At 43.9% G+C, this 22,899-nt stretch overlaps 1 protein-coding gene across 2 annotated transcripts in view; it reads left to right on the plus strand.

The window, feature by feature from the left end:
- ARL6 (ARF like GTPase 6) overlaps positions 1 to 22,899 on the plus strand; it is an 82,888-nt gene that overhangs the window by 44,726 nt on the left and 15,263 nt on the right. For both annotated transcript variants that reach the window (XM_069760994.1, XM_069760995.1), the window contains exon 6: positions 13,741 to 13,870. In XM_069760994.1, coding sequence (XP_069617095.1) covers positions 13,741 to 13,870 — 130 coding nt within the window. The remainder of the gene's footprint in view (positions 1 to 13,740; positions 13,871 to 22,899) is intronic.

Consider the following 22,899-nt stretch of genomic DNA (forward strand, 5'->3'; position numbering starts at 1 on the left):
ACACTGCCTGAATCCTTCTGAACATGCTCTCAGTTCAGATTCAAGTATGACTCGTCCTAAATCTGATCCCAGGTCTCTTCTGCACGTTCCCAAAGTTGGTGCATATTCGTCGACTCACTTGGGTATATATAGTTTATTCTTCAGCTCTACCCAAATGTGTTCGACTTGAGGACTGTGGGGGTTATTCCAGCACCTCTACTTCATTGTCATTGAAACATTTCTTCGCCTGTCTTGACGTATGCTTCGAGTCGTTGTCCTGTTGGAACGCTATGTCGTTCTTTTCATACCCATGGTACTGGAGTGTACGAAGTAACTGGTCTCTTGTAGGATACTCGCATATACCTCAGCATTGAGACCACCATCGACCCTAGTCAACACCTTTTGGCTGTGAAACAACCCCATATCATCAGACTTCCTCCACCGAACTTGACAGTTCTTTCAATTTTTTGATCCGTTAGTCGCTGTTTCTCTTGTTTCTTCCAGACCCATTTTCACCCATCAGAGCTTAGTGTATTGACTTTCATCTCATCACTTAAAAAACACCCGCTTCCAATCTTCTACTCTCCACTTTTTGTTATTTTTTTGCAAACTCAAGCCAGTGCGTTTTATGACATTATTGAAATCGAGACTTTTTCGGCCCACAGTTCCAGATTTCTGTAACTTGCGTTGCACGATTCTTGCATGGACATCTGTGATTTAATTATTACTAAGCTTATTGGCCACCTCCACTGCCGTGTTTGTTGCGGGTCTACGCTTTACGAGCTGTCCTGGCAAAGTGTGTCCAAAAGGGATGAAGATTGTATACTTTCAATGCCAACTATTGTTAGTATCAAAACATCGCCCTGATGCTTTTCGAAAAAGTGTCTAGATAATCGTGCACATGTTCCTCTATATAGTGGCATTTGTCCATTCTAAAAAAAATGCAGCACAATACATGTTCTTTTTGCTGTATAACTCTGCGGAGATTAGCATAGTCTGCTAACACTTTTATGTGGTCTGACGTATACCGAAAAAAAAGTTTCCTAAGTTCCACCCTTTGGATCTCCTGGATATTGCTGAGCTATTGGATGCTGCATATCGGCGCCCTTTATAACTATACATCGGATCTCCAGACCTGCAGACACTTCATGTTTTGCCATATGGCTTTCATATACCTTCATACTGCGTTATTATGGAAAAATAGATTTTTTTTTTTCCTGCCGGATTCAGAATGCAACAGAAAAAAAAACCTGTATGCCACCATATAAATTGAGAGGGATATGGAGGTTCATTATTGCCATAAAGGTTGCACGGAGATGTAATCTGGTCATGTGCATAAGCTCTTAGACTTATTCAGAGACGGAATTGAAAAAAAAAAACTGGCACAAAAATATAGAAAAATTCTGAAAGGCCTCTCAAAAAGTAAAGAAAAAATATAATTGGAAGTGCGACTGCAAGGAGAATATGGAGTTATATCCTCACTACAGCCGCTCGCTTCCAGTAACTACACAGTGAGGGTGCTGTTATCGCTCCCTGCACCGTGACTGACAGCCTGTTCTGCACACATACGCTGCGATGCAGGATGTCAGTCATGTAACAGGGGCAGTGATAACTCACTGTGTAGTCCGCGCCGTCACCGCCCCAGTAACAAGAAGTCAGCGGCTGCAGGAAGAATATAACTTCTATTTTCTCCCAGTAGCTGCACCTCTAATTCGATGCCTGCACATGTTTAAAATGGTATTTGTCTGCAGATTACCGCTGTCTGCGGGTAAATAATGATTTTTTTTGCTGATGGGTTCCCTTTTAATGGCATTTTTCTTGAACAGTAAGAAACCGCTGCCTCTCAAACACCCGGCTTCCTGAATGCACTCCTAATTGACATTTCGGATCAGCGGTGTCATTGTGCCACAGCCTCAAACATTTGCTCTTCGATTCTGCAAGCTGAGGCAACTTTACCTGGGCAGCATGGGAGGAGCGCAGGGGCACAGAATCTGGCCAACTTTAGAGCAGCACTTATGTCTTGTCAACGCTGTGTTCCTTGTCTAGGACGGGGGTGAGAAGCGTCAGGCCCGTGGGCCATTTACAGCCCGCAATCACTTTATCCGGCTCCCGGGCAGATTTCGGGGACCACAGTGCTTGGGCCGGCAGCTGTGTTTTGATGGCTGCTGGCCCTTTCGTCACTTGCTCTGCTAGCACACACATGCAGTGTTCACTACTGCACCTTGGGGCGAGTGCAGTGACACCAGAGCCGGCGTCAAGACTTATTTTGCGGGTAGAGGCAGTAATTGGTACGGTCCCCGAAGAATGATATGAAAATCTAAATGGCCCAGGCAGAAAAAAGGTTCCCCACCCCCGGCCTAGGACATCAGCCACCATTGTTGGACCGGAAAGGTGGCCGGTAACCTAAGTATTGAGCAAGTAACATGCAAAATTAATAATCCCGCTGCTCTTGAGAGTGGGGTGTTTTTGTTGTTTTTTTTATGAGACCCCACCCTTGCCCTAAATGGGAAGTTCCTGTCATGCAAAAAAAAAATGTAATTCTCGGGATTGGTGAAGAGGTGCAATGTACGAGCGATACTCTCACTTCTCTGATTACGGACGGCCATGCATAGACTGACCGCGTGTCTCCCGACAGGAGCGTGACGGCGTTGGTTATTTCTATAGCATGTGTGTTTGTTACATCTGCTTTCCCGCTGCAAGCAATGTGACTGCTTCTGGGCAGCTAAATTGGCACCGGACATATTGATCAGTTGCATCCTGTTGGACTGCGTTTATGGAACAGTGGGAGCCCTTTAAATGCAGAAGCCAAAAGAAATCATTCGCTTCCATGGCGTTTTCTTGGCTAAAATTGGCCCCTGTGATCTGGAAAGAATTTAGTTTCCTCTTCCAGATGTTTTATGATGCAGGTTGGCTCGTCGTAGAGATCCGCATTACTCCGGCTTCTACATTAATGGCCCAGTTAAAGTTTTCCACTGCACTAAAACGTGATGTGCTGCTCCCCCTCCGGTACACATTGCAGGCTATTAGCTGACATAGCCAATGGGAGAGCGTGCACGATGGCTCGGTCATCTGGCCGTAAAGTAAAACATCCGAGTTCTGCTGCTTCTGCAGTTCTGGACTGTCTTTATCCAAGCATCTAATCTACCAGATCAGAAGTGGTGACATCCCCAGCAAATGCCAACAGAAGCTGGTCTGTGCAGGAGCTGAAATTATAATGCTGCATTATATACATCATCTTCTTTTTATATGTCAAGAGCAAACAGCTTCTGTCCATGAACACAAGTTTAGATGTAAAAAACACTGGAAAATCTATTGTGTACTATCGGTGCCACCTCCATGCAAAGTGACCAAACTTGTCATTGTGTCACATGTCCGTCTTGTGGCAGTACTCTCTCCACCTCTCCAAGCAGAAAATCCTCCTACATCTTAAAGGGGTTTTCTGATTTTGGAAAGCCCCTTTCTTTATGCATAGTTTGTTTTAAATATATAAAGGTCCTTCTCACAAAATTATATCATTAATTTATTTGAGTTCTTCAATACAAAAAATGAAACTCATATATTATATAGTCATTACAAACAGAGTGATCTATTTCAAGTGTTTATTTCTGTTAATGTTAATGATTATGGCTTACAGCCAATGAAAACCTAAAAGTCATTATCTCAGTAAATTAGAATTGACAAAAAAACACCTGCAAAGGCTTCTTAAGTGTTTAAAAAGGTCCCTTAATCTGTCTCAGTAGGCTCCACAATCATGGGGAAGACTGCTGACTTGACAGATATTCAGAAGGCAGTCATTGACACGCTCCACAAGGAGAGTAAGCCCAAAAGGTCATTGCTAAAGAAGCTGTCTGTTCAGAGTGCTGTATCCAAGAATATTAATGGAAAGCTGAGTGGAAGGAAAAAGTGAGGTAGAAAAAGGTGCACAAGCAACCGGGATAACCGCAGCCATGAAAGGATTGTTAAGAAAAGGCCATTCAAAAATTTGAGGGAGATTGACATGGAGTGGACTGCTGCTGGAGTCACTGCTTCAAGAGCCACCACACACAGACGTATCAAGGACAAGTCTCGCATTCCTGGTATCAAGCCACTCATGACCAATAGACAACGCCAGAAACGTCTTACCTGGGCCAAGGAGAAAAAGAACTGGACTGTTGCTCAGAGGCCCAATGTGTTGTTTTCAGATGAAAGTAAATTTTGCATTTCATTTGGAAATCAAGGTCCCAGAGTCTGGAGGAAGAGTGGAGAGGCCACAATCCAAGCTGCTTGAGGTCTAGTGTGAAGTTTCCACAATCAGTGATGGTTTGGGGAGCCATGTCATCTGCTGGTGTAGGTCCACTGTGTTTTACCAAGACCATAGTCAGCGCAGCCGTCTACCAGGAAATTTTAGAGAACTTCATGCTTCCGTCTGCCGACAAGCTTTTTGGATATGGAAATTTCATTCTCCAGCAGGACTTGGCACCTGTCCACACTGCCAAAAGTACCAATACCTGGTTTACAAACAACAGTATCACTGTACTTGATTGGCAGCAAACTCGCCCGACCTTAACTCCATAGAGAATCTATGGGGTATTGTCAAGAGGAAGATGAGACACCAGACCCCACCATGCAGACGAGCTGAAGGCTGCTATCAAAGCAGCCTGGGCTTCCATAACCCCTCAGCAGTCCCACAGGCTGATCGCCTCCATGCCACGCCACATTGATGCAGTAATTGATCCAAAAGGAGCCCCGACCTAGTACTGAGTGTATTTACTGAACATACATTTCAGTAAGCCAACATTTTGGATTTTAAAATCATTTTTTATGCTGGTGTCATAAAGTATTCTAATTTACTGAGATAATGACTTTTGGGTTTTCATTGGCTGTAAGCCAAAATCATCAACATTAATAGAAATAAACACTTGAAATAGATCACTCTGTAATGACTCTATATAATGTATGAGTTTCACTTTTTGTATTGAAGTACTGAAATAACTTTTTTGATATTCTAATTTTATGAGAAGCACCTGTATATATGAAAAAAACTAACTCTGCTTTACTTCCCCTCCCCGGGTCCATTGCTTAATCTCTGCCGCTGCTCCTGGTGTCTGCTATTGTTTGCGGTGCTGAAATGCATTGGCTGCAGTGCTGTCAATCAGTGAGGTTTGTCTACAAAGTTTTAAACATTTTTTATCCTGGTTTTTCTCTGTTTGCTCCAAATCTTCAATTTCATGAATTTACACGAATTGAGTTACATGATTTTAAAGGAGTTTTCTGGTTTTGGAAAACTCCTGTCTGCCAGCTGAAGTTTGCTTAAGTAAAAGTTCTTTACTCGCCCTCCCTTGGTCTGACGCTGCTCCCGGTGTTTATTATTGTCTGCAGTGCTATTGCCACGTGACCATCGCTGCAGCCAATAACTGAGCTCAGCAGCCCTGCCGGAGATGAGGGCACCAGCCGCTCAGAGCCGCTGAGCTCACCGATTGGCTGCATTGCTGTCAAAATGACGTCAGCGCTGCAGACAATAGCAGGGTCCAGGAGCGGCAGTGTAGACTCCATGATGGACCTGGGGAGAATGAGTAAAGCTCTTTAAAAAAAAAAAAATGACTGCAACTCTAGGATTATTTTTCCCAAAATGAGATAACCTCTTTAGGGTAAATCCACTTTACTCTTCCACATTGTGAATCCAATATACTGGGAACATACTGGGAATATGTGCTTGCTGCGTTGTTCACAGGCCTGCTCCATGTAGAAAACGCTCATTGCCGACATTAGTGTCATGGCTTATTTAGCTCCTTTGTTACCCTATCTGTTGTCAGCAGAGCATACAACTATGGGCGTTTGATTTCTATCCAAATGGCAGCCGATTATCCAATAAGTCCATGCTGTGCCTTTACCACCGGTGGGGAGTTTAGTATGCAGAAACAAGCAGCTCCGCATACTTTACCCCCTCCATCCCCCCATGTTTTGGATGATTATTATCTACGACGTTGCTGTTTATCAAACCCCATTATTTTGTAAAGTGTCATGTCAGGACTTCTTCAATTCCATCCTCTCTGTCGTTCTCATTTTTCCCTCCATTTCATTCCTGCATCTGTGCCCCGTGTCCTCCCTCGCCGGGAGCGGTGACTGCAGGTCACCCTCCTAATGGTCATCAGTGGATGAAAACTTGAAACATCAAGTAAATTGTTTCTGTCAGCCGCTTTGATGTTTAAATCTCGATCTAAGACCCTCATCTTCCCTGGCAGCAAAATCAAAGCACTGATATTTCCTATCCTCAAGATTAATTTTGTTTGTCGTTTTTTCCTTTCCTCTTTTTTTTTTCCCCCTTCTGTTTGTGTCTGTTCTATGCTGTCCCCAATTTGTCTCAGTTCATATCTCAGAAGTATCTTTTATTGCAGACCTTTTATATGACATCAGTAGCCTGGCACGGTCTTAGAAAATTGCTGTGAATCAGCTCGCTCCTACTTCTCCAGCTTATGCCTCTCATGCTCTTAGCTCTATATAATGCAGACTATCAGCTCTGACACTGAGGTTTACTCACCGTCTGTCCTTTTATATTGGAATAATCAAATAGAAAGAAGGGGTTCCTTTATAAACCCTAAATGGCCATAGGTATGAGGACACCCCCTCTATTTAGTGGTGTTTAGTGGTTGCATTAGGTAGTGTTCACACAGGCAAAGTGGTTTAGTCCAGACATGCAGTTTTATTTCTTTCATAAAACGCCAAGGGATTAAAAACCAAAACAGCTACTTCTGGGCACAAAGGTATAACAACAAATAACCAGTTCATTCAGCAGGCACATATACGAGTAGGGTGGGCTCACCCGAACAGATAAGTAATTTCTCCCGAAGCAAACTTTACACACAGAAGAGGTACGGTCCTACCAGTCTTGGTATAACCTTCAGCCTGAGTTCCAGCGCAAAACTGAAGTATGCACAGTTCACACTGAACAGTTTGCAGCTTCCACATGTTACTCTGCAGCTCCAACACACAGACTGCTCAGCTTTCCTAACTGACCCATGCAGTCTCCATTCAGAGACCTTGGCTTGTCTCCTTGTTACAGATCACATTTTGACTGGTCACTCACTATCTTCAACACACTGCACTCAACATCCAGCAGACTGACGTAGGGTGAACACATTTTCTGGTTCTTGGTCAAAGCTAACCAGTTGTGCTAAGACTTAACCCAGTCCTATCTGGCTTTGCTACAGTGGGTACGACCATTTTTATGACACGCATATTTTGTATGCATCCATTTCCATGTGGAAATTTTAGCAGTCAGTTGAGTCGTACTGAAAATTTGATGGCAGAGGAGGCCACCTTCTCATCACTTGAAGGTACACTCTATGGACCAAGGAATCACGTCACCTCCACATTACACCTACAGGAGATTTTGTGCCCTACCATTCTAAATCCTTAGGTATCAATATGGAGTTGATCACCTCTTTGCAGCTATAACAGCTGCCACTTTTGTCCATTCATCCAGAATTTGTGAGGTCGGACACGAATGTTGGATGAGTGGGCCGGGCTCCCAATCTCCGATCATCCCTAAGGTGATGAATGGGGTTTAATTTAGGGATCTGTATGGCCACTAATGGTTTTTCCACACCAGACTCGCACTACCCTGTCTTTATAGACTTTGCATTGTGCACTGTGGTCACAGTCACACTGGAACAAGAGCGAGGCCGTTCCTAAACTCTTCCCACAAAGATGGAATCTACAATGGTCCAAAATGTCTGGAACAAAAGAACCAAGGACGAAAAAACAAGCCCTCCTCCACTAAACTTTAGAGTCGGCACAGTACAGTGAGGAGGGTAACGCTATCCTGGCAGTCACCAAACTCAGACTCATCCATCAGATGCCACAAAGAGCAGTATCGTATTTTTTTTTCTTGTGGACTGTGTGCTCCTACCTCCGTGCAGGAAGAGATGAGAGGTGGCAGATTTCCAGGTGAGCTGACTACCTGTGTGTTTTTTGTATTAAAGTGTGATCCACTTCTCCAACGTCCAGTGGTGACGGCTTTACACCACTCCATCAGACATTTGACATTGTGCTTGGTGATATAAGGCTTGCATGCTGGTGCTTGGCTATGGAAACCCATTCCAGGAAGCTCCTGTGGACATTTATTGTGCTAATGTTAATAACAAAGAAGGTCTGGATTCTGCAGTCACGTGCCGATCGTTGGCAGCTTTTATACATAATGTGCCTCAGTATTGTCTGCTTTTACGAGGTCTGACATTTTGAGACCAAGTTGCAGTGGTTTCTAAGCGCTTTCATTTTTCAATAATGCCACTGACGGTTAATCTTGGATTATTTAGGAGGGAAAAAATGTCATGAACTGACTTGTTACAGCCGTGACGTCCTATTACGTGACCACCACGGTGTCCGTGAGATCTCTTGTAAGATAAATGTTAGTTAAGGCAGGCAGCATGGCGAGGGGCTGGATCTTATACAACTGTGGAAATGAGACTTCAAAGGAACCTGGCAGCATGTATAAGACAGTAGCCGCACGACTGCAGACATATAAGTTATAGTACTTTTATAGGTGCAGGGGACTAGTCAGACAGGCGGGTCCCCGGCAGCGTCTCCCCACCCACTGCCCTGGAGTGACAGGTCACTCCCAATCTAAGCATGCGGGAACAGACCTGTCACTCCAGGGCAGCGGGTGGGGAGAAGCTGCCGGGTTACCCACCTGCCTGACTAGTTTCCAAAGCGCCAATGTTTTTTTCTGAACGCTGCAGCCTTTCGGAGTCAAAACATATATGTCTAGAATCGTGTAGCCACTGTCTCATATTTGCTGCCCGTGGATCGGGCATCATGTAACGGCTGTTAGGTTCACTTTAATGAAAAACCTGAATTTAATATTATTAAAGGATGGATTTGGCCATCTTGTGTTTTGCGGTCTGTATAATGGACCGCTATGCATGGACAAGCTGGGGGTCTCCTAACCCAAAGGCAACAGCCTTTTATCTGCCAATGAGGCTGTCCAGGACCTGCCACCGTCCCGGCATAGTGGTTTGCATTCGGACAACGTAACAGCAATGTGTGAAAACGGCCTAATACTAATTTCCCTGTAGTGTAGTTCTGTCTTTTCTTAGTTTCTCCTGGTAACTTTATTTGCTGTGGATTTACATGCGGAAAATCAGCAGCAGAATACAATTCCAGCTAAGTAGATAGGATTTTTCATTTTCATCTCGCAGGAGCTCTTTTCTATTTGTGCAGAATTCAACCCAGATGTCTCGCTTTGTATTTCATACATCTAATATCTTGGATTGCAAATACAAATCCGGAGCAATGTTCTTCATTGGAAAAGAGAAGATGGACAAGGTTTGGGTTTTGTTTGTTTTTTTCCATAGAACAAAATGGTAACTTTTGTGAATGTTTTCCATGATTTTGCCTACATTTCTTAGCTCAGTTTTCTGGGTTTACTGTACAGCTGTTCTGCTTCATTACATATCATTGGGATGAATCTTGACGTTACGTAAAGCAAACCATGCTCCAAATCTAGCGGAAAGTGTGTGTTTTCATCACCAGGTCCAGTTGATAGGTGAGAAGCCAAAGAGTCTTAGAAGTTCTCCTCATACTTTGTACATTTTTGGTGGCCATATCAGTTATACATTTATGAAATTAAATTTCGGGAGGTTTTCCCAAGAAAGTATATTTTATCCCTCATCTATGGAAAATGTCTGATCACTGGTACCCCACCGCTAAGACCCCAACCTGTCATTAGAACCAGGGTCCTGGGATTTCTGCCTACGGTTAGGAGGGGCTCTGAAATGAAGCAGTGGTCGGACATGTGCCATTCAATGCCCAAGGGACTGTTAGGGCCTTAGACTTTTTTAATGACAATGATCTTGGAGGTTCCAGGGGCGAGACCCCCTACCCCTCTACAGTAATCGCACGTCCTATGGATGATGTCCGTTATGGAAAACCTCCTTAAAATACCAAGATCATCTTCAAAAAAGTTTAGTAACCTCACCGGCGATACCGAGCCTACTGCGGCCATCGCAGCTTCTCGTGACACATCCGGATTGTTGTACAATGTCCTCACTTCTTTTTTTTAACTTGTTTGAAAGTTTTTAATCTTGGCTCACTTTACATTACTGACATCATTTATCAGTTTTAATTGCTGGTAACGTTCCTGCTGGATCTTTTGTAGAGTCAGGTCGGCGTCCTGCTCGCGGTGACTCTTGGCGCTCGTGGCACACATTGCACTCTTACACTGTGTCGTGTCGGTCCTTTGTAATCTTGCCGTATGTTCGTTACTCATTGTGACCCCTCTAAAGCTGTGAGACGCTTGAGGAGCAAGATGACACCAAAAGTCCTGGACATCTGTCGGCTCGCAGGGTTAAAGAGCCTCTGTCTACAAAATGGTTTTGTACGGTACTAGACCATTTATACTCCTACAGGTCCTTCTCAAAAAATTAGCATATAGTGTTAAATTTCATTATTTACCATAATGTAATGATTACAATTAAACTTTCATATATTATAGATTCATTATCCACCAACTGAAATTTGTCAGGTCTTTTATTGTTTTAATACTGATGATTTTGGCATACAACTCCTGATAACCCAAAAAACCTGTCTCAATAAATTAGCATATCAAGAAAAGGTTCTCTAAACGACCTATTACCCTAATCTTCTGAATCAACTAATTAACTCTAAACACATGCAAAAGATACCTGAGGCTTTTATAAACTCCCTGCCTGGTTCATTACTCAAAACCCCCATCATGGGTAAGACTAGCGACCTGACAGATGTCAAGAAGGCCATCATTGACACCCTCAAGCAAGAGGGTAAGACCCAGAAAGAAATTTCTCAACAAATAGGCTGTTCCCAGAGTGCTGTATCAAGGCACCTCAATGGTAAGTCTGTTGGAAGGAAACAATGTGGCAGAAAACGCTGTACAACGAGAAGAGGAGACCGGACCCTGAGGAAGATTGTGGAGAAGGACCGATTCCAGACCTTGGGGAACCTGAGGAAGCAGTGGACTGAGTCTGGTGTGGAAACATCCAGAGCCACCGTGCACAGGCGTGTGCAGGAAATGGGCTACAGGTGCCGCATTCCCCAGGTAAAGCCACTTTTGAACCATAAACAGCGGCAGAGGCGCCTGACCTGGGCTACAGAGAAGCAGCACTGGACTGTTGCTAAGTGGTCCCAAGTACTTTTTTCTGATGAAAGCAAATTTTGCATGTCATTCGGAAATCAAGGTGCCAGAGTCTGGAGGAAGACTGGGGAGAAGGAAATGCCAAAATGCCTGAAGTCCAGTGTCAAGTACCCACAGTCAGTGATGGTGTGGGGTGCCATGTCAGCTGCTGGTGTTGGTCCACTGTGTTTCATCAAGGGCAGGGTCAATGCAGCTAGCCATCAGGAGATTTTGGAGCACTTCATGCTTCCATCGGCTGAAATGCTTTATGGAGATGAAGATTTCATTTTTCAGCACGACCTGGCACCTGCTCACAGTGCCAAAACCACTGGTAAATGGTTTACTGACCATGGTATTACTGTGCTCAATTGGCCTGCCAACTCTCCTGACCTGAACCCCATAGAGAATCTGTAGGATATTGTGAAGAGAAAGTTGAGAGACGCAAGACCCAACACTCTGGATGAGCTTAAGGCCGCTATTGAAGCATCCTGGGCCTCCATAACATCTCAGCAGTGTCACAGGCTGATTGCCTCCATGCCACGCCGCATTGAAGCAGTCATTTCTGCCAAAGGATTCCCGACCAAGTATTGAGTGCATAACTGAACATTATTATTTGATGGTTTTTTTGTTTGTTATTAAAAAACACTTTTATTTGATTGGATGGGTGAAATATGCTAATTTATTGAGACAGGTTTTTTGGGTTATCAGGAGTTGTATGCCAAAATCATCAGTATTAAAACAATAAAAGACCTGACAAATTTCAGTTGGTGGATAATGAATCTATAATATATGAAAGTTTAATTGTAATCATTACATTATGGTAAATAATGAAATTTAACACTATATGCTAATTTTTTGAGAAGGACCTGTAGAATAAATAGTTTTTCTTTCTATAAAATTTATATTTTGATCCTGCTGAATTTATATTTTAGCCAAATGTGAATATTTCTAAGGAGGTCCCGCCTTGCCCGTACCCCTCTAAAGTACATCTTCTAGCATCTTCTTGTGCACACTGACCAGTCGCAGCCTTCTTTCCCGATTTATCCCTGATAGTATGGGGGAAATACAGGGTTAGCGAAGTCTGTGGATTAATGGATGAGCCAAGCACTACCCGTATGATTTTCTAACCTGCCCCATGTCCTTACGATGGCCATACACGTTCATTCGGCAGACCGCCACCTCTCCTGATTCCCTCTTACACTTGTGGATTTCAGCTCCACCATGTCAGATTTCTGCTGCAGCTGTGAAAGGTGAAGTGTGCACGAAATCCAAACCTTTTTGCAACTGAATGGCTCCATGGGAACACACCTTTTAGGCTAAATTTGCCTATTTGGTGCAGACTTTTACTTGGAAAAGTCACAAATGATGCTCAACAAAAAGAAGCAAGTGACTCGGAATGATGGTAATGACTTGGCTGCTATACTTTCTTTTTTTTATCGCAGTTGATGCCCTTCTAATGTTTACCACGTGCATTCTTTCTGCATGTAACAGTTCAGTTCTGCACTGCAAATCTTCTCGAAAAAAGTATATAAACCTATATTAAGATTCCACTAATGTGCTGTGAAGAAGCAATAATGACCCATGTGCCTGGCTTTTCCTACTCATTAGTGCATCGGTCACTTTCTGCTGCCGCTGTCAGCATGTGATCTGTGCAGACATTCCCTGCATTGTATGTGTGATGACTTGCCAGACCTGGAGCTTCATTGTGATGCTGCCAACTGGGGAAAAGAAAACCTTTTATTCCATTTTATAGCGCCTGTTCCATGTGCTGGATTTTCACATTGTCTCAGTAAATACTCGTATCTCTCTCTTTTTATGTGGCTTTTTGGTTTGATTTTGTGTGTGGAGTATGCGTGGGGTTTTTTTTTTGTTGTTGTTTCTTTTGTTTTCTGTAGTAGAAACTCCTTTTAAAATTGAATTATTGCTTTTTTTGTCACATGGAAGAAAACACCTGGAAAAACTGCACTTCTTAGATTATAGGTATCCTCTCAGAAAATAAGTAATACGGCACTTATTCACAGAGTATTTGAAGGGGTAAAGATGTTGAAAAGGATTTTAAAAAAGGGTATTATCGTCAGGAAAAAGGATCAATTTAAGGCTATGTGCACACAGCGATTTTGGAGCAGAAACTGAGTGGAAACTTTCTAAATCTTCTTCCAAAGTTTCTACTTTGAATACTCAGCAGAAAGACTCTTTGTTCACATACTGGAAGGGTATGTACACGCTGAGTCTTTGTGCTAAATTTTTGGAGCAGAAACTGAATGTTTTTGAGGAGATTTGAGATTTGGAAGTGGATTTGGAGAATTTCTGCTCCAAAAATCCAGCAGAAAGCAAATAGAATCAGTGTGTACATACCACAGAGGCTGCAAAAAAAAACAAAACTAAAACTTAACAAAACTCTTCAAAACTGCTTGAGGGAACAAAACAACTCCTTCAGCAACTCTCCGAATAAGCAGTTTGCACTCGAAAACTCACTGTTTCTTGACTTGATGAAACCTCCTGTGTCCGCACACGGCCTTACTGTGCCGATAGGACTGCCTCACATCTGCTGCCGCCTCTCATGCTCCTTCACAACTTGCATCCTGGTTCTAATTTCCTTTTAAATAACAACGCTTTTTTTTCCCTCCATTCCCCAGATATTAAGCACAGACGGATACCAATTTTGTTTTTCGCTAACAAAATGGACCTTCGAGACTCCCTGTCATCGGTGAAGGTCTCGCAGTTGCTGTGTTTAGAGAACATCAAGGACAAGCCATGGCATATCTGGTAATGGTTCTAGTATTGAGAGGCGCTTGTGTGGGCACAGGAGAGGGCTGTTTGTCTGCTAGAAGAGCCTATAAACCCTCAGACGGGGGTCCCCGGGCTGCACAAATCATTACGGGAGCACTTCACACTGTGGTTGGAGAGCTCTCCCCGGTATTTGTTTCCTTTTTGGCCCTATTATGTATTACACTAGCACATCGGGTATTCTAGAATATGCATGTCCACATAGTATATTGCACAGCCCACGTAGTATATTGCACAGCCCACGTAGTATATTGCCAGCAACGTACTATATTGCCCAACCACGTAGTATATTGCCCAGTCACGTAGTATATTGCCCAGTCACGTAGTATATTGCCCAGTCACGTAGTATATTGCCCAGTCACGTAGTATATTGCCCAGTCACGTAGTATATTGGCCAGTCACGTAGTATATTGCCCAGCTACATAGTATATTGCTCATCCCACGTAGTATATTGCCCAGTCACGTAGTATATTGCCCAGTCACGTAATATATTGCAAAGCCACATAGTATATTGCCCAGCCACGTAATATATTGCCCAGCCACGTAGTATATTGCTCAGTCACGTAGTATATTGCCCAGCCACGTAGTATATTGCCCAGCCACGTAGTATATTGCCCAGTCATGTAGTATATTGCCCAGCCACGTAGTATATTGCCCAGCCACGTAGTATATTGCCCAGCCACGTAGTATATTGCCCAGCCACGTAGTATATTGCCCAGTCACGTAGTATATTGCCCAGCCACGTAGTATATTGCCCAGTCACGTAGTATATTGCCCAGTCACATAGTATATTGCCCAGCCACGTAGTATATTGCCCAGCCACGTAGTATATTGCCCATCCCACGTAGTATATTGCCCAGTCACGTAGTATATTGCCCAGTCACGTAGTATATTGCCCAGTCACGTAGTATATTGCCCAGTCACGTAGTATATTGCCCAGCCACGTAGTATGTTGCCCAGCCACGTAGTATATTGCCCAGCCACGTAGTATATTGCCCAGCCACGTAGTATATTGCCCAGTCACGTAGTATATTGCCCAGCCACGTAGTATACAGCACAGAGCCACGTGGTATATTGCCCAGTCACGTAGTATATTGCCCAGCCACGTAGTATATTGCCCAGCCACGTAGTATATTGCCCAGCCACGTAGTATATTGCCCAGCCACGTAGTATATTGCCCAGTCACGTAATATATTGCCCAGGCACGTAGTATACAGCACAGAGCCACGTAATATATTGCCCAGCGACGTAGTATATTGCCCAGCCACGTAGTATATTGCCCAGCCACGTAGTATATTGCCCAGTCACGTAGTATATTGCCCAGCCACGTAGTATATTGCCCAGTCACGTAGTATATTGCCCAGGCACGTAGTATACAGCACAGAGCCACATAGTATATTGCCCAGCGACATAGTATATTGCCCAGGCACATAGTATACAGCAAAGAGCCACGTAGTATATTGCCCAGCGACGTAGTATATTGCCCAGCCACGTAGTATATTGCCCAGCCACGTAGTATATTGGCCACTCACGTAGTATATTGCCCAGCCACGTAGTATATTGCCCAGCCACGTAGTATATTGGCCACTCACGTAGTATATTGCCCAGCCACGTAGTATATTGCCCAGCCACGTAGTATATTGGCCACTCACGTAGTATATTGCCCAGCCACGTAGTATATTGCCCAGCCACGTAGTATATTGGCCACTCACGTAGTATATTGCCCAGCCACGTAGTATATTGGCCACTCACGTAGTATATTGCCCAGCCACGTATTTCACAGGTTAAAAAATAAATATATACTCATTTTCCGAGGGCCCCTTGTAGTTCAGTCACATGACCGTAACGTCATGGCAGGTCCTTCTCCCATACAATCCTTGGCACCGGAATCTGCTGGAGCGTCGCGAAAGGTGAGTATATAATGATTTTTTAATCATTTTTAACATTAGATGTTTTTACTATTGACGCTGCCTAAGGCAGCATCAATAGTAAAAACTTGGTCATACAGGGTTAATAGCGGCGGTAACGGAGTGAGTTACCCGCGGCATAACGCAGTCCGTTACCGCTGGCATTAACCCTGTGTGAGCGGTGACTGCGGGGAGTATGGAGCGGGCGCTGACTGCAGGGGAGGGAACTAATCGGGCTGTGGCCGTCGCTGTTTGGTCGCGGCAGCCATGACAGGCAGCTGGCGAGACCAATCAGCGACTTGGATTCCATGACAGACAGAGGCCGCGACCAATAAATATCCGTGACAGACAGACAGAAGGACAGAAAGACGGAAGTGACCCTTAGACAATTATATAGTAGATGTTCTATCTCCTAGGACAATATTGGTCCACAAATCTGTAGAGGGGTGGGGGGAATAGCCGTAAATCTGCCAGGAATTATTGGAGATCCGGCGCAGCCCCTGACACCACCCGCAGGCGTCTGTGCCACGTAGGCCCCCCAGACAAGAGAATGACAGATTGTTAAGTTTCATCCAAAAAACATGGTTATTTTTATTTTAATTTATGTTTTGTCCATTTTTTTGTCCATTTTTTACATCCGTGTGTCTTCCGTATGAGATCCATTTTCATACATCTACACTAAATAATGTATATGATCAAATTTCCTAGGTTAATGGAAATGTTTCCGGAAATATCGGATGAAACTCTGATAATCTTTTTTTCCTTTTTTGTAAAGAACCCATAGACTCAAATCTCTCACCGGAGACTTGTAAGAAAGTAGTGCATGCTGCTATTTTTTTTTTCATTTTTTTTTTATTTTAGTTTTTAATCTTCTAGTCTGTTAGACAAAGGGCTGTTCAGGTGAACGTTTTTTTTCCTATGGTGATACCATAACGTAGATCAGTGTGCTGTCCTATTACACATCAGACCGCACACATCCAATTTATACGCTCGTCTGTGTGAGCACTAAGGCTCAGCAATAATTTTCTTATCTGTTCCCAAAAAAAACGTAAAGCCTCTGCCATCCATTCCAATGTTAAAAACGGACTGTGCACAGATGGCGTCCGTATTTTGTTCGCGATTGTAATGGACCCACAGATTTGTATCTGTGATTTTGATCTGTGACGTTTTTTTGGTTTGAACACCACCATAGACTATAATGGCCATTTGTGAAAAATGGGCATCTTCATGAGTCCTAGGGCTACATTCACACCTGTGTTCAGGCATTCTGGTTGTTTTTTTTTTTTTTTTTTTAGAAAAACAGAAATAATGTCCCAAACAAATCTGTTGCAAAACTGGTATAAACGGAAGTAGAAGACCTCGTTGATTATTGTGGGGTTCCTCTTGGTTCTGGTATATGTCTGGTTTTGGATATTAAAAAAAAAACAAAAACATTTTATTCATAAATTTTTGTCTCGTTCAATCCAGATGGTTCCATAATAATCAATGTGGTCCTTCTAATTCTGTCTGTATCAGTTAAGCGGCAGATTTGTTTAGGACATGAATTCCATTTTTCTGTTCCAAAAAATCGGAATGTCCGTATGGAAATGTGAAGATCTCCACAGATCTACAGCTGAAAGTAACAGAGCCTCATCCATCCGTCTTCCCCAAGGGTCCAGGTTTTGGTATAAATCCCTTTTGCTCCAGTTTCCACCCTTCCTGCTCTGTCGCCTGTCGTTCAGGGTCTTCAGACTTACGTGGCTTGGTTGTGTCCACCCATGTGAGCTCCTCATTCTAGATCCCTACTGTCCTTCTGCAAAACGAGAGCTTATTATTAGGCACAACTACCTAGGATTTACCGCATTGGCCAGAAATGTGCAGGTCCACTATGGCCGCCCCGTCTTTTCAAGTGTTAAATGTTCTGCCGTTTGATATTAATAACCAAAACTTCCATTTTCAATAAATCATCGGTGTAATTGGGACTTGGGACTTGAGTTTCATGGCCTGAGTAATGTGTGTCCTGAGGAAAGAATTGGCCAACAAAGTTTGTGAAGATTGTGAAAACTCTTTTATTGCTGTTCAGACTGTAAAGAAGTAATCAGGAGGAAAGACACGGCGTAATACAATGTCTGTCCGCGCAACCTGTGCCTTATAAATGATGATGCACCGGGGCACAGTTTTTTGGAAGTGAAATAATTAAGTTTCTTAGGAAATGATGGATGAACCTCAATGTTTCCTTAATGCACATAGGTGGATTTTATTGCGTAGAAATGTGTTTTCCGCAGATGTCTATCCTGGAGCATTGCTCCGCTTTCTCATCTTCACCACGGTCTTGCGTTTAGGGGTCTGTGCACATCAGTAGTGAATCTACACTAAGCAAAAACCAAAGGGTGAAATCTGCATAAACTTACATGCATGTTGTACCTCTACTGTTATACACAGCAGAAGATGCTTTGTATTCCTGCTCCATGGGAATATACCCTTTAAGGAACTCTGAATGACTGTACAAACCAAGCACAGGCGCTCAGTGCACCCTTGGTGTGGCCAAACATTTAAATGCACCTTCCCACCTACTGTGCTGCTGTCTTCAGTATCTCATATATCAGAAAAGTGTCTTTCATTCAATTATATACTGTGATTTCCTCCTTGCCTATTGCCTGTTTTTGCTCCCCTCCCTGAGATTGTATATACTTTCTTCCCTGCCCACATCGTGAGGATCTGTCTACAACCCTCTTCCTGCTGATAGTGTTGTAAATAAGAGCAGAGACAGGGGACACAGCTGTGAAAGAACTCTTACACATTTGTAACATTTTTGCAGATTGCTCCGCTAGATAAGTTACTCACAGACACTGCAGCAGCAAAATGGCAGATTATTTTCAATGGAAACTTTGCTGTGTTTAAGAAGCAAAAGAACAATAAAACGTGTGTATATGGCCTTTACACACTTCTGGTTTGGTTAAACTGGAGCAAAAGTTTAAAATGTGAATGGGTTTTGCATGGCTCTCAACGTCATGTTGCATTAATTCATGATTGGTATTTTGGGGTTTTTCTATAATTAGGCCAAGAATAGATGATAAGTGTTGGATTGCTGGGACCCGACCAAGCACAAAACCAGTAGTCCCCTATTTGTACTGAATCTGCGGGACTGGCAGCAATAGCACAAGGCTTTCTCCTTTACTCCACAGATTGTGAATGGAGTGGTAGTTTGAGCACTGCTCCATAGAAATGAGGGGCACACAGCGGCAATTCCCGAGGAGTGGGGATCCTTGTAATGCAATTCTTATATATAGGGTTTTCCAATAAGTTTTGATTAGGCGATAACTCTTAAAATCAAGGGGAAGCTAAGGTATTCAGAGTGCTATGGTGATTCTTCCACTCGGGAGACATCATATCCTTTGCTGATGATGTCAGTGTGACATTTTCACCGCTGCCAAATTTATGTCACATAATCAGAACTCCTATGTAAGGGGTCTACATTAACCATCTGCCCAAACATGTTCCAGCTCCTGCTTGGTAAACAGCAGGGGTATTCTGAAGATACTCTCTGCACCCTGGGGCAGTACTCGGGGAAAACGTGCCAGGAGCGAGCGGTGCCACTGCTAAAATGTAGCATACTACATGAATATTGAGCATTATCTGTTATTATCGTCAGGGTTATCTAATGTCCCCATCACACTTATATCCATAACTTGGAGGCGTCGGGGTTGTCTAATGTCCACATCACATGTACATCCATAACGTGGAGGCGTCAGGGTTGTCTAATGTCCCCATCACATGTACATCCATAACTTGGAGGCGTCGGGGTTGTCTAATGTCCCCATCACATGTACATCCATAACTTGGAGGCGTCGGGGTTATCTAATGTCCCCATCACATGTACATCCATAACTTGGAGGCGTCGGGGTTATCTAATGTCCCCATCACATGTACATCCATAACTTGTAGGCGTCGGGGTTATCTAATGTCCACATCACATTTACATCCATAACTTGGAGGTGTCGGGGTTGTCTAATGTCCCCATCACATGTACATCCATAACTTGGAGGCGTCGGGGTTATCTAATGTCCACATCACATTTACATCCATAACTTGGAGGTGTCGGGGTTGTCTAATGTCCCCATCACATGTACATCCATAACTTGGAGGCGTCGGGGTTATCTAATGTCCACATCACATTTACATCCATAACTTGGAGGTGTCGGGGTTGTCTAATGTCCCCATCACATGTACATCCATAACTTGGAGGCGTCGGGGTTATCTAATGTCCACATCACATTTACATCCATAACTTGGAGGCATCCACGTTGTCTAATGTCCCCATCACATGTACATCCATAACTTGGAGGCGTCAGGGTTGTCTAATGTCCACATCACATTTACATCCATAACTTGGAGGCATCCACGTTGTCTAATGTCCCCATCACATTTACATCCATAACTTGGAGGCGTCAGGGTTGTCTAATGTCCACATCACATTTACATCCATAACTTGGAGGCATCCACGTTGTCTAATGTCCCCATCACATGTACATCCATAACTTGGAGACGTCGGCGTTGTCTAATGTCCCCATCACATGTACATCCATAACTTGGAAGCGTCGGGGTTATCTAATGTCCCCATCACATGTACATCCATAACTTGGAAGCGTCGGGGTTATCTAATGTCCCCATCACATGTACATCCATAACTTGGAGGCGTCGGGGTTGTCTAATGTCCCCATCACATGTACATCCATAACTTGGAGGCGTCGGGGTTATCTAATGTCCCCATCACATGTACATCCATAACTTGGAGGCGTCGGGGTTATCTAATGTCCACATCACATTTACATCCATAACTTGGAGGTGTCGGGGTTGTCTAATGTCCCCATCACATGTACATCCATAACTTGGAGGCGTCGGGGTTGTCTAATGTCCCCATCACATGTACATCCATAACTTGGAGGCGTCAGGGTTGTCTAATGTCCACATCACATTTACATCCATAACTTGGAGGCATCCACGTTGTCTAATGTCCCCATCACATGTACATCCATAACTTGGAGGTGTCGGGGTTATCTAATGTCCCCATCACATGTACATCCATAACTTGGAGGCGTCGGGGTTATCTAATGTCCACATCACATTTACATCCATAACTTGGAGGTGTCGGGGTTGTCTAATGTCCCCATCACATGTACATCCATAACTTGGAGGCGTCGGGGTTGTCTAATGTCCCCATCACATGTACATCCATAACTTGGAGGCGTCAGGGTTGTCTAATGTCCACATCACATTTACATCCATAACTTGGAGGCATCCACGTTGTCTAATGTCCCCATCACATGTACATCCATAACTTGGAGACGTCGGCGTTGTCTAATGTCCCCATCACATGTACATCCATAATTTGGAAGCGTCGGGGTTATCTAATGTCCCCATCACATGTACATCCATAACTTGGAAGCGTCGGGGTTATCTAATGTCCCCATCACATGTACATCCATAACTTGGAGGCGTCGGGGTTATCTAATGTCCCCATCACATGTACATCCATAACTTGGAGGCGTCGGGGTTATCTAATGTCCCCATCACATGTACATCCATAACTTGGAGGCGTCGGGGTTATCTAATGTCCACATCACATTTACATCCATAACTTGGAGGTGTCGGGGTTGTCTAATGTCCCCATCACATGTACATCCATAACTTGGAGGCGTCGGGGTTGTCTAATGTCCCCATCACATGTACATCCATAACTTGGAGGCGTCAGGGTTGTCTAATGTCCACATCACATTTACATCCATAACTTGGAGGCATCCACGTTGTCTAATGTCCCCATCACATGTAGATCCATAACTTGGAGGCGTCGGGGTTATCTAATGTCCCCATCACATGTACATCCATAACTTGGAGGCGTCGGGGTTATCTAATGTCCAAATCACATTTACATCCATAACTTGGAGGTGTCGGGGTTGTCTAATGTCCCCATCACATGTACATCCATAACTTGGAGGCGTCGGGGTTGTCTAATGTCCCCATCACATGTACATCCATAACTTGGAGGCGTCAGGGTTGTCTAATGTCCACATCACATTTACATCCATAACTTGGAGGCATCCACGTTGTCTAATGTCCCCATCACATGTACATCCATAACTTGGAGGCGTCGGGGTTGTCTAATGTCCACATCACATTTACATCCATAACTTGGAGGCATCCACGTTGTCTAATGTCCCCATCACATGTACATCCATAACTTGGAGGCGTCAGGGTTGTCTAATGTCCACATCACATTTACATCCATAACTTGGAGGCGTCGGGGTTGTCTAATGTCCACATCACATTTACATCCATAACTTGGAGGCATCCACGTTGTCTAATGTCCCCATCACATGTACATCCATAACTTGGAGGCGTCGGGGTTGTCTAATGTCCACATCACATTTACATCCATAACTTGGAGGCATCCACGTTGTCTAATGTCCCCATCACATGTACATCCATAACTTGGAGGCGTCAGGGTTGTCTAATGTCCCCATCACATGTACATCCATAACTTGGAGGCGTCGGGGTTGTCTAATGTCCACATCACATTTACATCCATAACTTGGAGGCATCCACGTTGTCTAATGTCCCCATCACATGTACATCCATAACTTGGAGGCATCCACGTTGTCTAATGTCCCCATCACATGTACATCCATAACTTGGAGGCGTCAGGGTTGTCTAATGTCCACATCACATTTACATCCATAACTTGGAGGCATCCACGTTGTCTAATGTCCCCATCACATGTACATCCATAACTTGGAGGCGTCGGGGTTGTCTAATGTCCCCATCACATGTACATCCATAACTTGGAAGCGTCGGGGTTATCTAATGTCCCCATCACATGTACATCCATAACTTGGAGGCGTCGGGGTTGTCTAATGTCCCCATCACATGTACATCCATAACTTGGAAGCGTCGGGGTTATCTAATGTCCCCATCACATGTACATCCATAACTTGGAGGCGTCGGGGTTGTCTAATGTCCACATCACATGTACATCCATAACTTGGAGGCGTCGGGGTTATCTAATGTCCTCATCACATGTACATCCATAACTTGGAGGCGTCGGGGTTGTCTAATGTCCACATC

The sequence above is a fragment of the Ranitomeya imitator genome, chromosome 3 (genome assembly GCF_032444005.1).
Source record: "Ranitomeya imitator isolate aRanImi1 chromosome 3, aRanImi1.pri, whole genome shotgun sequence".
Taxonomy (NCBI): Eukaryota; Metazoa; Chordata; class Amphibia; order Anura; family Dendrobatidae; genus Ranitomeya; species Ranitomeya imitator.